Below are 21,951 nucleotides of genomic sequence, written 5' to 3' on the forward strand. Positions count from 1 at the left end.
CCAGATCTTGAAGATCTTTACTCAACTCATGCTTTGTTGCAGCAAGCTCTCTCTGGTCAAGCAATAAAATTTAAAAGATTTTCCTAATGTAAACAAAAAAACCACCACAATTGGGAGAGCTTGAGATGAACGACAATGCTGAATGACCATGACTTTGCAGTCAGTATAGACCAGGACCAGGTCGGTTTTGTATCACTGAACTTCACTGTTCAGATGTACTTGAGCACAAGATTTTCTAATGCAGATAGCCAAAAGACAGGGGTCTCCGTTTACAGCCAGCTTTTCCTTACCTCCACCATTTGGGCAGCTCCATCAGTGGTAGCAATGGTGAAAACTATAGCATGGAGAGGGCAACATGTAACCCCAAAACAGCTTGCTTATGTACTCATTTAGTGCCTGACATTTGCATACACTAAAAGGATACACAGGCAGTCACTTAATGAAAGCTCTCAGTTTAAAAAAAAAAGATACAGGAATTTTAATATTGCATCAGACAAGCGTGACATCTGTAGTGTATGCTGCCAGACAGTGATCAGTATGGATATGTCAGCCCAGGACGTACAATTATGGAATAGCCAATCTCTAGGGAAAACTAACAATTGGGTTTATGACTGAACCTGACAGTTTATATCCCAAGATAAAGCACTTCTTACAGGAGACAGAGGAATAGAAGAGTTTAAAAAAAAAAAAAAACCAAAAAACCAAAAACCTGTGTGCCAACCAGCAAGAGAAAAGACTTGTCTAATTTTACACGGTCTTAGATTGAGCCTATATTCAAGTTTGAGTTTCCTAAGCTGATCTTTTGCTAGAAAGAGTACTTATTTATACAATGCAAAAAAGAGACTAAGTCACAGCAGTTTGCCTTAAGATCCAAGTAGTAAGCTATCACCAGTGAGATGCAATATTTTATAGAAAGTTATTTTTCATTTATGACCAGGGTAGTGAAATGTTTTACAATGCTTTGCTGTTCCAGCTGCCAAGTCAATCCAACACAAGCTTCTAAAAATAAAAATAATCAAAGCATGTGAGTACTCAACTGAAACACTTACCTGTCCATGCCACGCATAGTGCAAAATGATGGCAGAGTTGGGATGGTTACCAAGAAAAATTGGCATAAGTGTAGAGATGAGTTCATGGCGCAAGGTATGCCAGGAACTGTTGATCTGTAATAAGGCCAATACCAACATATCTGGGCAGTGCTTGATAGGGAAACTGAAGAGCTGCTTAACTTGCTCATACTGCCCCACTTCTGCCAACCGCAACAGAGACTCAATCAAATCCAGGCTCTTCCTAACAAAAACAAAGTTACATACTAGATGACTAACAGGATTCTGGTCTACAGGCAATGCCAAGCATTACTAATATGCCAATTTCAAATAAGCAAACTTCATACAACTGTTACAGTTGTTTAACACAATTAAGCCTGCAATAAGAATATTCTTATCTGATTTTCATTAAGAATTTATACTCAGCATTTAATAAACTGCTCAAAAAGGTCAGTCAACTACTCTTGTGGTGAAGAGGATTTAAAAAAAACCCACTTCCAACTGAGATATTTCAGGTTGAATATACAACTGAAAACTGTGGCTATATGTACACACTTTAAATACTCATGTTTTATTTCAGGTACATGAGGCAAGCTCCTCCAGTGTCATGGAAAGAAAAAAAAAAAAAAAAAAAAAAGACAACCGGAAACGGTATCTCCTCCATTCCCTGTAGTCAGCTCACAGCATTTGTGCTTAGTGTTTCCCAGATATTTCTACTTCTTTAGTAGACACCCAACTGCATCATAGAACCCTGTTCTTGAAAAAGCACTCCCAAAACACATCAGCTGTCTGGAAGAGTTCCTACTAAAGACACCAGTGGAAGGATCAACTGGCAGCATGCTTTTCAAGTGTTACTATGGGCATACACAGGAAGTGCTCTGATAATGCAAGAACCAAGCACTAATTATACACAAGATACTTAACAGCTCATCTACTGGAATATGCATGCAGCTAAAAACAAGTCATTTGAAAAAGCCACATTTAACTGTCAAATTAGTCTTATCCTCCACTTATGAGAATATAAATCCAAACTACATGACCAGGTTTACCATGTGGCAATTTCTCGATTGTCATCCTCTGGTGGTGCTTTCAGGATGTCTGTGGCAACAGTATGACAGGGGTAGTCAGCAAAACAGAAGATCTCCGGGTTTATAAGGGAATGCTGGATGAAGGAGAGCTAGAACAAGTGTTCAGAAAAATCAGTTTAGATCTTCAGCAAAATTACATACCCTTTTTCTTCCTCAGCCACCATGACAGATTTTCAGAAGGGACCCAAAAGTTAGTGTGTGTGTTTTGCACCTAGACTTCTCAGGACACATCTACACACCTATGTCAGGGGACTTGGTTACAAACTGCTCAGTTTGTACTGTATCCAGGACTTTAATCTTATTGTAACCAGGTTAAAGCCTTGGCACTACGTAGTTACTGAACATAGTTCCAGTTCCATCTACACTGCGAATTGGAATAGCATTAGTAACTGTTTTTCCTAACAAGGATGTGTTGTGCTCTTCAACTCAATGTGCTTTAATATCCCTTAAGCCTTCAGATAAACTAGTTATACACAGTTGACTAGATCATACTTAAGGTATGTGCCCTGGGTCTGTAGTTCCTCCCAGACAGAACTGCAAATTCATTTAGTTCTTGGACTAGTCTATTTAAGTTACTATTTCACTCCTGAATGATGTTCCTTACTACACAAAGATAGTAACCCAGTACAATAACTGTTAAGCATGTAAACTTCTCAGTAGCATTAATTTGGCAACAGCTCCAAAACAAGCCTACCTGGCCCTCAGCATGTTTCCAAGGTCTGTAAATGAGATCAACTGGGAAGACTTCCATGCCTAGCCCTCTTTGGATACCATACACCACAATCTGCAGACCCTTGCTGTCACGAAGTTGAAACCCAGGGTGGTCCAGTTCATAGGTTACTTCCTTGAAGTTCAAACTAGGATTCTGCAACCAGTAAAACAGGTTACCCAGCATCAAGATAACATCCATAAACATTCCTCAATACTTTCTGCAAGTGCACCAGGCAATCAATGATTATTTCATTTCAATGGAAAAATTTCAGTACAAATAGATAGTTTGGCAAAGTTATAATTTAACTGAAAACAGGCTCTTACAGAGTGTTAGACAAACTTAACTAGTGGCATCACAACCAGAAAAGACTGAAGCATCTGAATTCCGGCTAGGTGTTACTCTTCCATGCAAGGTGCATACTCCTTGAGGCAAAAGTGCTTAAAGGTTTTCTGTCTAGTCATGAAAAAAAAGGTTCCGTCTAAATAGTCACTCAATAGTGAGTCTAAATAATCACTAAGAAAAGTCACTCAAATTAGCCATTCTTGCATCTTTAGTTTTCTGTGGTATTTTGAGACTTTTTATTTAAGTGAAGCAATAAAGGCAGTTCAGTTCAGAAGTGCTGGTACTCTACGCCTAAGAAGAGTATACCAGAATTGACTACTGGTTGCTCTGAACACTAATTACAAGCAGTCTATATTGATATTACAAGCAAGAAGTCAAGCTTACCAGCTCTTTAAGAACATCAATCAAGACCTCCACATTCCAGGTATGGGCTTGCGTTCCATCACTTTTATCTTTCCCATCACTCCAGATCCCACTGCCAGGAGCCGAAATAGACTGCAAATTAAATGCATCTGATCAGATACTAGTTAAATTTAAAAACACAAGCACCAGAAACCAGAGCTTCAGAACATCCTGCATTATGAGCAAAATCAAGCTGTTAAGTAAGCAGGAAGAAAGAGCCTTTCACCTAAGAATCAAAGCATTTTACAGACATGCCTCACTGTGATTCAATACCCCTCTGCAAAATAGGAATGAAATGTGAAGTGAAGCATACAAGTTAAATGACTTGCTTAAGGTAACAGTAGTGGCAGAGCCAGAAATGGAATACTGGAGCACCAACTCCCAGTGTCCCCTGCTTTAGCAACAAGTTCACTCCTCTCACTAAAATGTAAATGTACACTGTTTACTACTACTCACTTGTAATGGAATACCCTCCGTCAACCCCGAATGAGTTCGAGCCATCATTCCCAAAACCCTGGCAACCTGGGCAGCTGTGACCTCCCGAACACCAAACTGCATGATTATGTTGCGACATTCTTCAACACTAAAAATATAACCAGAAGTAGACATTGAGCTCATTACCAAAGCAGGTTTCACCATGACAGTCAGCATAATATGAGAGAGTCTAGAGAGTGCGATACTGAGTTTCTGGTTAAAGATAACAAAAAACATTGAAACAAAAAGTTAGCTATTTCAACCTGATTGTGCATATAATAAAGGACTACGAGACTGCTTGGCTTTGCAGTGTTTTCAGTTAGAAGGGTTCTTGCTTTCTGATTCACATTATTTATGTTAGGCCAAGATGGCTATTGCAAACACTGGATTTCTATCGAAATTTTATATATAAAGATATTTTGGGAACTGCCATATATTCAACTCAAAACCATACAGTGCCACTAAGTAATAACCATGTAACCTGTATCTGACCACTGCATATAGTTCATACAAATTAAACTGTAGGATTTTGCCACTCTCTCAGCTCTCCATTAGTCAGGAAAGGGGTCAAAAAGACTATAGGTAGATTACTCATGAACACCATCTTAGGTTCTGACATAGTTGGAGTACTCAAAGGTTACAGAAGCTTCATTAAGTGCCACCCATCTGCAACAGGTAATTGAGACCATGACTACATGATTTGTGGGAAATGAACATGTATAAACTCACTCTACAGTTGTCAAATTTTCCTCAATTAGACCATCTTAATATAACTACACAATGAAATTTCAACTCATGAAATGTTTTAGCAATTGACCTAACTGCAGGAGCCAAATACAAAAAGGCAAATTAAATTTCCTACAGCTCAGGTCTTCAAATACCTTCAAAGTTCATTTTACTCTGTGTGAAAATTTAGACAATTACCCAGTCTATAGGAGCATTGGTTAAAAAAAAGTGTGATTAAAGGAAACTCAAATACCTTTGATTTTTGTCTGAACTGGGAAAATAATTTACACACACTGCATAAATTATGACTAAGTGTAAGGTTTTTGTTTTTTTTTTTAAACCAAAGTTATTCACTTTTGGACACTGCAGGAAGGTGTTTAAGGCTATTCAGAAGAAATTTTTTGAAAGCATGGAACTGTGTTTCCTCTAATTTTTCCCACATGTGCAGAATGAATTTTGTTATATGCACCAATATGGAGGAGGTGTGACAAATCACCTTCACATTGGTGCACAATAAATAAATAAATCAGAAAATACGAACACTGGAAGTGAACATACATAAAGCAAGAACAAGCAATCTCATGTTACTCCTAGGTGGATACAGGTTAGTGTAGTTTACTTTAAGTCTCCCTCTTTTCCTTTACCTCAAGGCAAAAAGGGACTGTTCCCAGGCAAGAGGCTTGATATGTGCGTGTGCTCTCTCTCCACACAGTTTTCCTACAAACCTTGTACAAAAGCCGTAGCCTACTTCTTGCATGAAGTCTGCCAGAGAGCTCTCCATCATTGTTTTGGCTATCCCTCCAGAATCAGGCAGGATCCTATCCATTAGGATGTCCCGTTTTTCAGGGTATAGAAGTGGTGCAAGCACCACAGGGCAACGCTCCTGGGGAAAATCTAAAAGTGAGAGACGAGCATGTATTAAGGAGCATTATAATGGCCTAACAAACAGGAAATTCTACAATACTACTTCCAGTCACAAACGACCATTGGGATTCTTTGTTTCTAAGTGCTTATGTTCAAGTGACAATAGTATTTTTCAAGACAACTACACATTGCCCCTGGAAAATGAAGGCTTTAAGCCTCCCTCAGGAAAGCTTCCAATTCCTGAAGAATTGAAGCTTGTAAGTTTCTAGCCACTACAGTTGTAAAGAAAATCTACCAGATGTAAGCTGAGAAAAATCACAGCATCTAGCCTACCAACATAGCTCTAGGTAGTCTATTGCTGTTTACAGCTTCCTCAAGCTGCAGGACCAACATGAAATTGACAAGACTTTACACTTTCACTGCAGCTGCTTGGGAAAGCTACTAACTGCAGCAGAAACAGGTGCTAGAATTATTCCTGTGGGGGGACAACCACTTAAAAAGCACAGGTTGGAGAAGAATACAGTAGGACAGAGCAGCTGTCCCCTTCCACCAGAAAGGATCGGGAATAGGTTACTGACATGGGGTGCTCTATCCATTCCAGGAGAGACAGGTTTCCAGGGACAGATGCACCATGGGACAAGAGAAGGACTTATTTTATGTTTTGGGCTATTATGCCAGCAACCCATCCACAGTAGGACAGATTAGCCCAGTGGGAACGACCTAGGGGCTAGCCTTCCCTCAAAACAAGTTAGTTAATGCAACTTGCTTGTGTGGTAAGTTATTGGCTTGATCAAGGGAAACTAATGGTGGTTAGCACACCAAATTCTCTAGAGCAAAAAAAAAAGCAGTTGTCTTGCTCTGTTTATAGAGACTGTATATCTAGTTCTTTTTAGAAAAAAGGAGGAGTGAGGAAGGGCAGGAAGAAGAGAAGATTAAACGAGTTTAAAATCAGGAACACGGGGCCCCTTTATTAAAGATATTTTGCCAGAAGCCACTTCATCCACTGAAAACCAGGGAAAAATGTTATTTCATATATTATTTAACTGCCGTAGCATCACACAGACAGAGGTGGTCTCCACAACATGCATGGCATCAATAAAGTTCATATACAAAGCTATGTTCCCTGAAAGTTCCCCTAAATGTGTTCCTGGTACTTAGGTATTCTAGGACTTGCAGCAGCAAACACTGATTTAATGTAAATATTATGAAGCCTTAACTATATCCCATCAATCCAGTTTCTCTTCATTTAGCATTCTGAAAAATTCCATTTTAGAAAGATCAGAAGGAAAATATACAACAAATGAACTTTTGCCACAGGACAGAAGTTCAACTATCTAAAGCCTGTTCATTTGGATATCCCTAAGGAAAGGCTGCGTTCCCCTCAAATTCTGCAGATTTTTTTTTTAAGTATACTGTATTATTATGTTACCACATACCAATGGAAAGAAGATTCCAACTATTTCAAACCAGCATGATTAAGCAGTACACTGCAACAGAGTACTTGTTCAGTGGATTTAGCCTCATGAAAAATAACTTGGTCGAAACCTTATGCACTAAGCATTCTATTACACCATCACACTGCTGCCATTGGAATGACAGGCTGTTGGTGCATTGACAGGAATTCAAATAGGCTTCCTGAATGGTGATGTTCTGCTTACCTCTACGTAATGTTTTCAGGAAAGCGTCAATCTGTTCCTGTCCAACCCCAAAGGCTCCCTTCTGCCCAAAAAGGAGATGGGACAGGAGGAGGTGCAGGACCTCTATTGCAATATCTTGGAAGCCACCTTCTTGATTTCCACTGACGTCTGCGTCAATGTAAGAACGCAGAAGATCTGGAAGTTTCTGTTTGATGAACTGGGCAGCTTTAAGAAAAAAGAGGTTACAGTTAAAGCCTGAAAGTTACTTTAAAAATGTAGCATAGTCAAAGACTTAATTTGGTTCTGTTGGTCATGAATTGCTCTGGGCAAATTTAACACTTCACACCACCTCATAGTTGTCTACCATTGATAGACAATGTCCTTTTCATGCTCCATACCCCTCAGCCCCACCTTTAGTAGGCAAGACAGACTTCGCAGTAGGTCTGGAACAAACATGGCTATAGTAAATCAGAACCGGGGAAAGGAGGGAGAAAAACTCCTGTTCCAGTGCCTATTGATTTCAACTGAAGCAGCAAACTCAGGTAACCCAAACCCTAAAACATTGCCAGGATTGTTCTTAAATTTGGCGAGTCTTTGCTGTAGTATTCTGCAAGCGCCTCACTTACCAAAACCTCGTAGATCTGAGCTGAAGGAGTTCAGTAAAGCAAGACCAAAAATCACCTGTGAACAAGTTAGAGGAAAGTAAGAGCCCATCATGCATTTAATTTCAGTCAAGCTTTGTATTGTACAAACTTAACCAGCTAGTTTGGGAAACAAATGTTTACCCACCTCTTGAACTTTGCTTAATTTGATAACTTTACTCAGCTGGGCAAATAAATGGGGTGAAGGCTTTAGACTCTGAAACAGAATAAAGTATGAATTATTTTTATGGATGGTCTAGCTTGTAATGTGAGAGACAGCCTGGAGGTTTTATGCGCAGGAGAGGGAAATTTATTTGCAGGAAAGGAAGCCATTTTGCAGTAGACTAGCTCACAAAGCCTGAATCGGGCAGTCAAAAAAACAAGCATTTTCAGAGTTAATATCAAGGTGATCCATGCTTGGTAGAAAGTTTAAATTCACACATACTTCCCACGAGTTACACTAGTTCAGTTACTAAGCCATTGTTCTCAGGACCTTCTCCATGTCAACAACAATATAGTAGCACTCGGGACCTATTTTGTATTTTCATTATTTTGAGGTCTACAACAAAATGTTCAAAATCACAAACATTTAACACTATTAAACCAGCTTACTTCAAAATCAAGAGAAAGGCTTTTTCTAAAGTGGCTTGGACACTACTACAGTGCTTCTGTGAAAAGGGTAAAGTGAGATGAGTAGTATGAGAATAAAGTTAGATATAGCAGACAGTGCAACCCCAGACTTCCACACGGACAGCTAGCATTAGTTAATATCATACGGGAATACATAATACATAAGGGAATACAATTTAGACCCAACATTAGGGTTTATAAAGGAAGACTTAAACTCAAATGTATTTTTTCATGAAACAAACTGAGCTCTGAGTCTTGCTTGGTTTTAAGAATTCCCATCAAGTGTTTGCAATCCAAATATTGCTTATGGAATGCATAAGAACCTGAAATTGACTAATTTATATTTACTGGGGAAGCTTGAGTGAAGTACAGGGAGCAAGACTATTCAGTTTTTAAAATTCATGGTTAAGTTTTAAGAGATTAAATCCCAGTAAAAACAAATACAGAGGGTATAAACTACTATAAAAAAAAGCCAGTGAGGATTTCAGGCAACAATGGAAGCATGTCAAGTCTTACTCTAGATAAGGATCCTGTCCTCAATGCTGAAGACTGTCCTCAGCCCTCCTGCACTACCACCCCTTTAATCCATCTAAATCTAGAAAATAATAGTTCTTGAAGGGTAAAAGTTTCCTTCCTATGGGTTAATCCATTTCCCCTCCAACTCTAGCAAAACCCGTCACTCTCCTCATGTTTGATTTTTAGTTTGCTAGTGCAGTTACACTGCATGAATGCTTACTGCCTTGTTTGACAAGTTTTCCTGTTTAAAAATTTTTTTTAATATAACTCATTGAAAACATTCTACATAATTCCATAATAAAATGTATTACTGTTTTTCCATGATGGACCCTTTTAAAACAGGGAATACAAACCTTCTGATAGTGCAATGGATTGTCAATGGCGTAGGACAGCGTCGAGATAAAGTTTGGCTTTGTAATCAGCGACGCACACTCCTGGATCAGAAACTGAGTCTGAAAAGAACAAGGTAACTGTAAAGCCGCTATTGCTTTGACATACTGAATCTGTATTTAGTTATCACTTCTACTTTCCACTCCACAGCCATAGTAGCAATAACCCAGTCAGATTATGGAGCACCCAAGATTTTGAATTCAGTATTTTGTACCAAGAAACATGGAAGGAGACAGACTAGTATCCATCAGAATTTGACTATCCTTGTCATTAAAGTTTAGGTTTTAATATTTGCCAGACTAGACAAGCTAACCAAACATGTTTCGCAGTCACCTTGCAAAGTAAACTATGTGCAAGTCTGGTACTTTCTTTCACTTGTCTCAGGCTCCTACGTACACTGTCTGTATGCCAAACAGGAGCACAGTATGCCAAGTTAGGAAACGTTTCTCAAGAGATTTTAGGAAAGAATGGAGGTTAAGCCAGGAAATAGGTGCGTGTCCCAAAAGTCTAAATATCTTGAAAGTGTGTAAGATAGTCCAAACTAGCAATACAATGAGCAGTAAGCTTTAAAAAGGTAAGGGATGTTTTAAGAAGGTACTGCATGGGGCAAGCAAAAGTGGGGCCAGCACACTTCAGTAGCAGGTTTTCCGAGTCAGTTCTTTAAAAGCCAGACAAGCTCTCAGTAATTCTACCTTCTCACTAGTTTAGAGCCAACAAAAGGGGTTGTAATTCAGAAGCTATGCATAGTTATTTTCCACCAATTAACTGAAGACTATAACCTGTACCCTGCTTTTGTGCTTAAAATGGCCTGAGAGCTTTGCAATAAGCCAATTAAAAGTTTAATTAGTGATTGTCCAAGTGCAGAATTTACCTGATGGAAATCTTTGCCACTGCTTTTACCATCGCCACTGAAATCCACGTGCGAGAATAGACAGCGTAGTAAATGCCTGTCTGCCTCGGGACCGTGCCGATTCACAATCTGAAAGACCAAGAACAAACCATCTAGAAAACAAGACATCCAACAATTTTGATGGAAAGTTGTCAGACACACCGATGGGGCACCAGTACTTTGGTGATTGTAGTAATTTCACTACTTTGTACAATGGAATACTCAAGTTCAAACAGGAGGCACTGAGGATCCAAAATACCAATACCCCCTGTGAAGTAAGGGTTAATCCCATTTGGGGATTGAAAGAGAATCAAAGCAGTAAAATGAGGACAGGAATAGAACCACGATCTAACTCCAAGTTGTAGTCTTTGATCATGCTTCTGCCCACACTAAGGCACATCAGTTTAAGCACTCAACTTGTTTTTGAGGAAGGAACCAGTACATAAGAGAATTCCCTTAACATCCTAATGAGCCTCATGCCACTAACCTGCATTGTGCCAAGTGACAGCTCTGTGAGCCAAAGTGATATGAGCAGTGTTTCAGCTCCAACACGTGGGAGAATCCCTAGTTAGACAGTCTGCAGAACTGAAAAGTGTCTGGCATTTATTTTGTCAGGTAACACATGAAACCAAAAAGATTAGTGTTTTACAAGTTACTTAACTGAACTTTTGAGTCTGTGACCCACCTAAATTGGAATGTTGTTTTATCTAGTAGCATGCTAGAGCCAGATTTGACCTGGTTCTACTGATGTCATAGGTTGGGGACCTGCTAGAGCTACACTAGTACCTCAATTCTTTTATTTGGAAGGAGGTGGCAATCAGGGGTAAAGGAAATATAGTAAGAGTCTCCAAGTAAGTGCTAAAATGAATTTGACTCATTAAGATAGGATGCCAAGATTACAGGCCACTCAGAAAGTAAACAAGCATCAGATCTTTGACATGTCCTCCTTCAGTCTATCCACTATTTTTCTTGTGTAGTTCTTGCAAGTGTGGAAATGCTCATTCAGCATGGCCTTTTGCACGTCCTAGTTTAAACAAAGCTATTTAAAACTGGTAAATTATCTGTATAACAGAATAAAGATATCTAAAAGCAAAAGATTAAGAGGAATCTTGGGGATTCAGCTCACTTACATCCCACTTTACCCCCACATCCCATAAAACTGCAGCTGTCTGGACACCTGTTCAAGCTTCCAGCCTCTTCCACTCAGCAGTCATACAGAAGGATAGTTCTGTAGTGTCAACTCTGACCTTGCACTAAGCCATATACTAAGCTCCATAAAGCCAGCATGCTCTACCACATCCTTCTGATCACAAGCCCCTCTGGATTCACTATCACTATCCACCCATATCCATGGTGTTGAACTACACAAAGACTGGAACAAGGCGACAGTTATCAGTGCCCCCCATTGTTCTCCCTACTACCTTAATAAACCCCTAAATACTAGGCTTTTCTGTAATCCGAGTTACACTCACTGATCAACACTTCTCCCCTCCAACATTAGTCCATTTATACCTAAACTGAAGAATTAAAATTAATTTGTCAAAAGGCACAGCATCAACAGTTTATGAATTAGCTACTTTGCAACAGGCCTCCTAGCCATCACAGTGACTTAGTGAGATAGTATACTGTCTTTAAAGCCTGCCTTCCTCTTGTCTTGTGTTTGTAAGTTCTTGGCTATTAAACAGCTCAAGTCCAGGACCTTGCTGTTTTAACTACTGTGAGCTTTTTACACATAATTTGTTAGCTATTGCTACTTCTAACCATTTCCTTTCCCAAGTTTAGATAACTATGCCTCATTACAAGTCCAGTCAGTAATAGTCTGAGCAGGAACCACCACCACCTCCAAGCACTAAATAGTATATAAATACATTTCAGTAGTCTAGCCTACTCAGTTTCCATGGTCTATTTCCTTACCCTCCCATTTTACTTATTTCCACATGCTTCTCTTTTAATAGGTTTCTTTGTTTATGCAATAGGACAGAGTAGTACTGTCATCTATTCAAGAGTAATTACCCCACTCAATGACTGGGAGGGCCTCCCAGCAGGTCATGCTCACACAGGAGAATGAAAAGTCCAAATGTGTTTACAGTACACCAAAAGTCTCAGATGAATTGTTGTGTGAATCCATCAATCCAGGCTTCAGAATGCATCTAAAACTTTGGGCAATCCAAATCACTTAAGTATTGGTATTCAGACATAGCTACCACACCTCTGTCCCAGACTTTTGAAGGCAGTTACAAACCCCTGGCTCTTCAGTGTGCTATATCAAATCTATGGATTCAACTGAGTTACTAAAGGTAGGAAAAGCAAATCAGTATACATATTGTTACTGACCTTGGCACAAAAAGTGGGAGTGTGCTAATAAAGTTTGCAGATGATACAAAGCTGGGAGGTATTGCCAATTCGGAGAAGGATCGGGATATTATACAGGAGGATGTGGATGACCTTGTAAACTGGAGTAATAGTAATAGGATGAAATTTAATAGTGAGAAGGGTAAGGTTATGCATTTAGGGATTAATAACAAGAATTTTAGTTATAAGTTGGGGACGCATCAATTAGAAGTAACAGAAGAGGAGAAGGACCTTGGAGTATTGGTTGATCACAGGATGACTATGAGCTGCCAATGTGATATGGCTGTGAAAAAAGCTAATGCGGTTTTGGGATGCATCAGGAGAGGCATTTCCAGTAGGGATAAGGAGGTTTTAGTACCGTTATACAAGGCACTGGTGAGACCTCACCTAGAATACTGTGTGCAGTTCTGGTCTCCCATGTTTAAAAAGGATGAATTCAAACTGGAGCAGGTACAGAGAAGGGCTACTAGGATGATCCGAGGAATGGAAAACTTGCCTTATGAAAGGAGACTTAAGGAGCTTGGCTTGTTTAGCCTAACTAAAAGAAGGTTGAGGGGAGATATGATTGCTCTCTATAAATATATCAGAGGGATAAATACAGGAGAGGGAGAGGAATTATTTAAACTCAGCACCAATGTGGACACAAGAACAAATGGGTATAAACTGGCCACCTGGAAGTTTAGACTTGAAATCAGACGAAGGTTTTTAACCATCAGAGGAGTGAAGTTTTGGAATAACCTTCCAAGGGAAGCAGTGGGGGCAAAAGATCTATCTGGTTTTAAGATTCTACTCGATAAGTTTATGGAGGAGATGGTATGATGGGATAATGGGATTTTGGCAAGTAATTGATCTTTAAATATTCAGGGTAAATAGGCCAAATCCCCTGAGATGGGATATTAGATGGATGGGATCTGATTTACTATAGAAAACTCTTTCCTGGGTATCTGGCTGGTGAATCTTGCCCATGTGCTCAGGGTTTGGCTGATTGCCATGTTTGGGGTCGGGAGGGAGTTTTCCTCCAGGGCAGATTGGAGAGGCCCTGGAGGTTTTTTTGCCTTCCTTTGTAGCATGGGGCATGGTTGACTGGAGGGAGGCTTCTCTGCTCCCTCGAAGTTTTGAACCATGATTTGAGGACTTCAATAGCTCAGACATGGGTAAGGTTTTTCATAGGAGTGGGTGGGTGACATTCTGTGGCCTGCGCTGTGCAGGAGGTCGGACTAGATGATCAGAGTGGTCCCTTCTGACCTTAGTATCTATGAATCTATTAAAGCCACCATTACAACTGCACCACTGCACTAATTAGCATCCATGAATTAACACAGCATGAGAATTAAGCTGTTTCCTCATTTAGATGTTTTATTTCCTACTGTGAGGTACATTTCTGAGCAGGGTGAAGGAAAACTTATCTCCCCCCTGTTCTTGTCTCCATAGGCACAACTCTGACTTAAATGCTTTCTAGTACCTTTCAAACAGGACTACATCCACTTAAATTTTTCCTCAAGGAAATGTAGAATAATTGCCAGTTTGGGTCAATGATTCCTGCTACAGGAAAATTTACAACAGAGGATGTTCCCATCCCGGTCAGTCCACTTGTTCATACAGTGAATTTATAAAAACAAAAAGCCACCGTACTACATTGTGTATCTGCCTGGTAGACAGCCACTGGCAAGTTCATTACAGCCTACTCAATAACATAGGTTAGAGTAGAGTTTGTTTTTAGCATCTTATGCAAATAGTTCAGCAACAAAAATTTCTAAGGTTTCAGAGTAGCAGCCGTGTTAGTCTGTATTCGCAAAAAGAACTTATGCTCAAATAAATTTGTTAGTCTAAGATGCCACAAGCTTTCGATGATGCATCCGATGAAGTGAGCTGTAGCTCACGAAAGCTTATGCTCAAATAAATTTGTTAGTCTCTAAGGTGCCTAAAAATTTCTAAGTAGATGTATAAATCAGATTACAGATGAATTTTCAGGAAAAGAGTTGGGTGTTGTTTAATTAACAGCAACATTTAAGTTGGGTGAATTTGAAGGCAGTTATATGAAACATTAAGATTTAGTTATTACAATCACTTTTTTGGCAAAATCTAAATATTTAACACTACAGGTACGTTTTAGGAGCCAGCTATCCCAGACAATGATCACAGAGACATTCAATAATTCAAGGGCTTTCAAAAAACAAATGCTCGTTTTGTGGCATGCAGCTTGAAAAATTAAAGGTATCTGCATTAGAAATATGATTGGTAGCACCACGTTTTCATGTTCTGTTTAATTGATATGGTGTCTATGATGGAACCTTAAAAACGATGAATAGCTGAGTATGACAAACAGGCCCCCTAGTCTAAAACTTATTTTTATCTTTCAACTTAGCACGCTTTTGTTTTTTCAAAGTCACCACTGCAGTTTACTGTGCAGTGCAGAAGTGTTTTGACAATTGACCCCATCTGAATATTGTCACACTTTTCTCTTCAGGAATATGATAGTGTTTGCTGATAAATATCACATTTAGATGTAGCTGCTAAGTGAGATAAGACAAGACTTGCGTAGTTAATACCAAGTTTACCAAGCAATATATTACAAAAGATTAAAAAGTTGCTAAGCCATGTGGACATAGCTTCCCTCTACTGTACTGAAGGAAACAGTGTTGAACACTCACATTTGTAAAGATAGACAAACCAATTTAGTTTTAGGACATATAATATTGGATCACAGGAATTAGGATTCCCACGACTAGATTTTCAAGTAGGAGGTTCATAGCCACCAATAAACTGGAATCTATATAATCCAGACAGCTCCTGTAAAATGGTTCACTACCCCACCACAATCGAAATCTTAAGGACTTTCCAGTCAAACATTAGAAGCATTCAAAACAAAGTGAACTGTAGGTCAATATAGAGTCAGATTATCCACATCATCTCCTAAACAGACAAAGCAGTGGAAGACCCCCCCAACCCGCTGTGCCACCCCCCCCCACAAATGCTTTTCACAAGAGATTTGTAAGATGTTAAGCATTAAGAACAACAGAGTAAACAGTCTGCTAATGGGTTTAGCCCCATAAAATAAAATTTGTTGGCAAGTCAAGAAATTGACCTGAAGAGTGATTAAAATGGGTCTAATTTTATGGAATCCAGCTAGACTAGAAATTATAGGAAACCGCAAGTCTGCTTCAGTTGATGTTCAAGGATTTAGTCTTTAGTGAGACAACATGAAAGCCACTTGACTGAAAATGTTTTATCCACTAGTTTCAAGATTGTAGCCCAAAGCTACAAAATACTCAGTTTATCTTGTTCATGATAGTATTCTAAATTAAGTGTCACTGAACCCCCTACATAGTAGTCACTCTTTAAGAGAAACACTGATCAGGGAACAGAAATAATGTAAGATGCATTAAAAAAAAAAGTAGGACATAAGATATGGAGGGGTATCAGAAACTGAAGTTAGTCAATTTCAAAATAGTTAAATTGATACCATCCTTCATGTCAACAGAACTATTCCCCTGTATTGGTGTAAATCAGAACAATATGGTGCTACTCCATAAAAATCAGAAGTGGAGAGAGATTAAATAAAGTTCAGAAATTTTGATGTGCAAGTGGTGGATTAGACGATTAGATTTAAAAGTGTTTAACAGCCTAAGATTTACATCTAAATGAATTTGACATCTTTAAAGGAGCTTCACTGGAAGGGCAGTAACCATTTCCTAGGCTAAATAAGTTAGAGGTAAGATACAGGTAGTACCCCCAGGTGTTTTTTTTGTTTTTGTTTTTTAAGGGAGCAGTCTTTCTACATTTAAACCCTTATGCAAAACATCTAGCCGTTAGATAAACTGAGAAATGGCTCTATAACCAAGAGCAGTAGCAAGGAAGACGTGAGATTTGTACCCTAGGAGTTTCTGAAAACCAGTTCCAATCATAAAAAGAAAAGGAGTACTTGTGGCACCTTAGAGACTAACAAATTTATTAGAGCTTAAGCTTTTGTGAGCTACAGCTCACTGTAGCTCACGAAAGCTTATGCTCTAATTTGTTAGTCTCTAAGGTGCCACAAGCACTCCTTTTCTTTTTGCGAATACAGACTAACACGGCTGCTACTATGAAACCAGTTCCAATCATGTTACACTGCTTTCATTTGCTCAAATTTACTAAAGCCATTCCATTCCAGCCAATGGCCCAGATATAATCAGACTCAAATGAAAATGAAGTACTTCTCTAAAAAAAGTTTGCTTAAATATTTCCACTAAGAGTGAAAACATTTTAGTTTACTGCTCAAAAAGGTACCATGACGACAGACCTGGAAAAGTGAAGTTTTCCACAAAAGCAGGACTTCATAGGAGGCAATGCCCACTGTGTTTGCCACTATGTCTCAACCCTGATTTAGAATGTCCCCTCTATAAGTGACAGGTTAGTTCTGTCTACACTCATTCAATCCTTTGATTTTCAGTTGACATTGCTCAACTGGATGACTAGTGCAGACTGATATGGTCATCTGCCCGCTGGGAACTGAACTAACTAAACTGGTTTCATTCAAGTCTGGAATACCAGCTGCTTTAGCCGAACCCGTTCTAGAAACTGGTTCAGTAACATGTGTTCCCTCTTCAGCAATCCACTGTGGACAAGGCTTTTCAGCCCCCAAGGATTCCCTTTACAGTAAAAGACTATGAACTCAAGATATAGCCTGAATCTTAAATACGTCAAAACATTTCAAAACTAAAAAGTAGTGTTAACAGTGGACATTTTAAGCTTCCATGTTTTATCTGCAACCCAGAACCAGAAAGCAAACTTGAACTTATTTTACATGTTATACAAGCATCCAACAGTTAGTCAATTAAATTTAGCACTGTAAGATTCAAGGACCATTAGAAGTGTTTAAAATGGTATCCTTTTAAAGGAGTGTTTAGATTTTGCCAGGAAATTGAACAGTGACTCTAGAATTACAGTTACCATCTTTTATTGCATCCAAGGTTCAGGGAGAACATTTTGAACAAGTGTTAAGCAAATAGCCTTGTAAGTTAACAATGGTACAAACTTAAGGGTCCTGATATGAAGGAATTTAGGTAGAAATATTTGCACAGTAGATTCTCTCGAGAGGCTGATAGAACACTTAATCAGTAGTTAAAAAAAATGAAGTTAGTAACAGACTCTGCTGACCTTTTTTGGGTGGGGGGGGGGGAAGGCAGAAAAGGGAGAGAGAGAATTGCCTTATCACTGAGTGACAGCTCCAATGAGATTCATTTCCAATAAGACAGGTTTCAGAGTAGCAGCCGTGTTAGTCTGTATTCGCAAAAAGAAAAGGAGTACTTGTGGCACCTTAGAGACTAACAAATTTATTAGAGCATAAGCTTTCGTGAGCTACAGCTCACTTCATCGGATGTAGCTCACGAAAGCTTATGCTCTAATAAATTTGTTAGTCTCTAAGGTGCCACAAGTACTCCTTTTCTTTTTGCGAATACAGACTAACATGGCTGCTACTCTGAAACCAATAAGGTTAGAGTATCAGAATATCAGGGTTGGAAGGGACCTCAGGAGGTCATCTAGTCCAATCCCCTGCTCAAAGTAGGACCAATCCCCAACTAAATCACCCCAGACAGGGCTTTGTCATGCCTGACCTTAAACTTAAGGAAGGAGATTCCACCACCTCCCTAGGTAACGTATTCTAGTGCTATGCAACCCTCCTAGTATCCAACCTAAACCCACTGCAACTTGAGACCATTACTCCTTGTTCTGTCATCTGCTACCACTGAGAACAGTCTAGATCCATCCTCTTTGGAACCTCCTTTCAGGTAGTTGGAAGCAGCTATCAAATCCCCCCTCATTCTTCTCTTCTGCAGAATAAATAATCCCAGTTCCCTCAACCTCTCCTCATAAGTCATGTGCTCCAGCCCCCTAATCATTTTTGTTGCCCTTCGATTGACTCTTTCCAACTTTTCCACATCCTTCTCGTACCGTGGGGCCCAAAACTAGATAGTGCTACATATGAGGCCTCACCAATGCCGAATAGAGGGGAATGATCACGTCCCTCAATCCACTGGCAATACTCCTACTTATACAGCCCAAAATCTCATTAGCCTTCTTGGCAAGAAGGGTACACTGTTCACTCATATCCAGCTTCTCATCCACTGAACCCCTAGGTCCTTTTTGGCAGAACTGCTGCCTAGCTGCTCGGTCCCTAGTCTGTAGCAGTGCACGGGATTCTTCCGTCTTAACTGCAGGACTCTGCACTTGTCCTTGTTGAACCTCAGATTTTTTTTGGCCCAATCCTCTAATTTGTCTAGGGCCCTCTGTATCCTACCCCTACCTTTCAGTGCATCTACCACTCCTCCCAGTTTAGTGTCATCCGCAAACTTGCTGAGGGTGCAATCCACGCCATCCTCCAGATCGTTAATGAAGATATTGAACAAAACCAGCCCCAGGACTGACTCTTGGGGCACTCCACTTGATACCAGCTGCCAACTAGACAGGGAGCCGTTGATCACGGGATCAACGCAGGAATGAGGATATAGAGGTAGATATTACCATATCTGAGGAAGAAGCAAAACTGAAACAGCTTAATGGGACTAAATTGGGGGGCCCAGATAATCTTCATCCAAGAATATTAAAGGAATTGGTACCTGAAATTGCTAGCCCATTAGCAAGAATTTTTAATGAATCTGTAAACTCAGGAATAGTACTGAATGATTGGAGAATTGCTAATATAGTTCCTATTTTTAAGAAAGGAAAAAAAGTGATCCGGGTAACTACAGGCCAGTTAGTTTGACATCTGTAGTATGCAAGGTCCTGGAAAAAATTGTGAAGGAGAAATTAGTTAAGGACATTGAAGTCAATGGTAAATGGGACAAAATACAACATGGTTTTACAAAAGGTAGATCGTGCCAAACCAACCTCATCTCCTTTTTTGAAAAGGTAACAGATTTTTTAGATAAAGGAAATGCAGTGGATCTAATTCATCTAGATTTCAGTAAGGCATTTGATACCATGCCACATGGGGAATTAGTTAAATTGGAGAAAATGGGGATCAATATGATCAAAAGGTGGTTAAGGAACTGGTTAAAGGGGAGACTGCAACGGGTCCTACTGAAAGGCAAACTGTCAGGTTGGAGGGAGGTTACCAGTGGAGTTCCTCAGGGATCGGTTTTGGGACCAATCTTATTTAATCTTTTTATTACTGACCTTGGCACAAGAAGTGGGAGTGTGCTAATAAAGTTTGCAGATGATACAAAGCTGGGAGGTATTGCCAATTCGGAGAAGGATCGGGATATTATATAGGAGGATGTGGATGACCTTGTAAACTGGAGTAATAGTAATAGGATGAAATTTAATAGTGAGAAGGGTAAGGTTATGCATTTAGGGATTAACAACAAGAATTTTAGTTATAAGTTGGGGACGCATCAATTAGAAGTAACAGAAGAGGAGAAGGACCTTGGAGTATTGGTTGATCATAGGATGACTATGAGCTGCCAATGTGATATGGCTGTGAAAAAAGCTAATGCGGTTTTGGGATGCATCAGGAGAGGCATTTCCAGTAGGGATAAGGAGGTTTTAGTTCTGTTATACAAGGCACTGGTGAGACCTCACCTAGAATACTGTGTGCAGTTCTGGTCTCCCATGTTTAAAAAGGATGAATTCAAACTGGAGCAGGTACAGAGAAGGGCTACTAGGATGATCCGAGGAATGGAAAACTTGTCTTATGAAAGGAGACTTAAGGAGCTTGGCTTGTTTAGCCTAACTAAAAGAAGGTTGAGGGGAGATATGATTGCTCTCTATAAATATATCAGAGGGATAAATACAGGAGAGGGAGAGGAATTATTTAAACTCAGCACCAATGTGGACACAAGAACAAATGGGTATAAACTGGCCACCAGGAAGTTTAGATTTGAAATCAGACGAAGGTTTCTAACCATCAGAGGAGTGAAGTTTTGGAATAGCCTTCCAAGGGAAGCAGTGGGGGCAAAAGATCTATCTGGTTTTAAGATTCTACTTGATAAGTTTATGGAGGAGATGGTATGATGGGATAATGGGATTTTGGCAAGTAATTGATCTTTAAATATTCAGGGTAAATAGGCATAATCCCCTGAGATGGGATATTAGATGGATGGGATCTGAGTTACCCAGGAACGAATTTTCTGTAGTATCTGGCTGGTGAATCTTGCCCATATGCTCAGGGTTTAGCTGATCGCCATATTTGCGGTCAGGAAGGAGTTTTCCTCCAGGGCAGATTGGAGAGGCCCTGGAGGTTTTTTGCCTTCCTCTGTAGCATGGTCGACTTGAGGGAGGCTTCTCTGCTCCTTGAAGTCTTTGAACCATGATTTAAGGACTTCAATAGCTCAGACATGGGTGAGGTTTTCATAGGAGTGGGTGGGTGAGATCCTGTGGCCTGCGCTGTGCAGGAGGTCGGACTAGATGATCAGAATGGTCCCTTCTGACCTTAGTATCTAAGGATCTATGAATCACTAACCATTGAGCCCAATGATCTAGCCAGCTTTCTATCCATCTTATAGTCCATTCATCCAGCCCATACTATAACTTGTTGGCAAGCATATTGTGGGAGACTGTATCAAAAGCTTTGCTAAAGTCAAGGAACACACACATCCATTGCTTTCCCCTCATCCACAGAACTAGTTATCTTGTCATAGAAGGTAATTACGTTAGTCAGGCTACAATTCTGGACCTTGGGGAAAAAAGGAGTTAGTAAATGTGTAAAAATATACTACAAATTCTGTGAGGTACAACTCAAAGGGAAAGACCACATTTGATGCTTCCATTCTTAGTTTCCTTTGCAGCACTCTCTTCTGTTAGTTTACTTACATGCTGTATTTCCTGCTGGCTGGCTCGGTAGTTTTTCTTGGTTAAATTGTCCACCAGGTAGCTGATTTGAGACAAGGCCAGCGAGAGCGAGTCAAGATTCATTGCTGGTTGGGGCGGAAGCAGGCGGCCGAGCCCGGCGCAAAATCACCATTATTCCCCTTTAGTCACCTCAGAGACAGGTTAATTTTTGTTCAATTAGCCTATATCTGTTCTGTGCTATTTCTTCAGCTCTTCTTTCCAAGTGTTCTTATTCTGTTCTGAAACATGGCACCTAGAAGACAAAATAGCATTGCATTAGGCTGAATTTGTGTTAGTTTACAAATCTTGCAGACATTTCTGAAATTCACCCAAGTCTTTCATTGAAACTAGTATAGTATTTAACTAGCCTTGTAAGTTTCACATAGCATTTCTGAATCACTTCAAGGGTAGAGTTTTGAAAAGAACTGTTACAA

At 39.7% G+C, this 21,951-nt stretch overlaps 1 protein-coding gene across 26 annotated transcripts in view; it reads right to left on the bottom strand.

Annotated features, from left to right (window-relative positions):
- The window catches only part of CNOT1 (CCR4-NOT transcription complex subunit 1), a 98,838-nt gene that overhangs the window by 65,845 nt on the left and 11,042 nt on the right, over window positions 1-21,951 (bottom strand). For all 26 annotated transcript variants that reach the window (XM_038368764.2, XM_043494774.1, XM_038368763.2 and 23 more), the window contains exons 2-13: window positions 21,500-21,770; window positions 10,340-10,447; window positions 9,432-9,530; window positions 8,081-8,149; window positions 7,918-7,972; window positions 7,313-7,516; window positions 5,516-5,684; window positions 4,047-4,173; window positions 3,573-3,683; window positions 2,829-2,999; window positions 2,096-2,223; window positions 1,050-1,290 (exon numbers count right to left, since the gene is read on the bottom strand). In XM_038368764.2, coding sequence (XP_038224692.1) covers window positions 1,050-1,290; window positions 2,096-2,223; window positions 2,829-2,999; window positions 3,573-3,683; window positions 4,047-4,173; window positions 5,516-5,684; window positions 7,313-7,516; window positions 7,918-7,972; window positions 8,081-8,149; window positions 9,432-9,530; window positions 10,340-10,447; window positions 21,500-21,601 — 1,584 coding nt within the window. In that variant the 5' untranslated portion in view covers window positions 21,602-21,770. The remainder of the gene's footprint in view (window positions 1-1,049; window positions 1,291-2,095; window positions 2,224-2,828; window positions 3,000-3,572; window positions 3,684-4,046; window positions 4,174-5,515; window positions 5,685-7,312; window positions 7,517-7,917; window positions 7,973-8,080; window positions 8,150-9,431; window positions 9,531-10,339; window positions 10,448-21,499; window positions 21,771-21,951) is intronic.

This window comes from Dermochelys coriacea, chromosome 12 (genome assembly GCF_009764565.3).
Source record: "Dermochelys coriacea isolate rDerCor1 chromosome 12, rDerCor1.pri.v4, whole genome shotgun sequence".
In the NCBI taxonomy this organism is placed as follows: Eukaryota; Metazoa; Chordata; order Testudines; family Dermochelyidae; genus Dermochelys; species Dermochelys coriacea.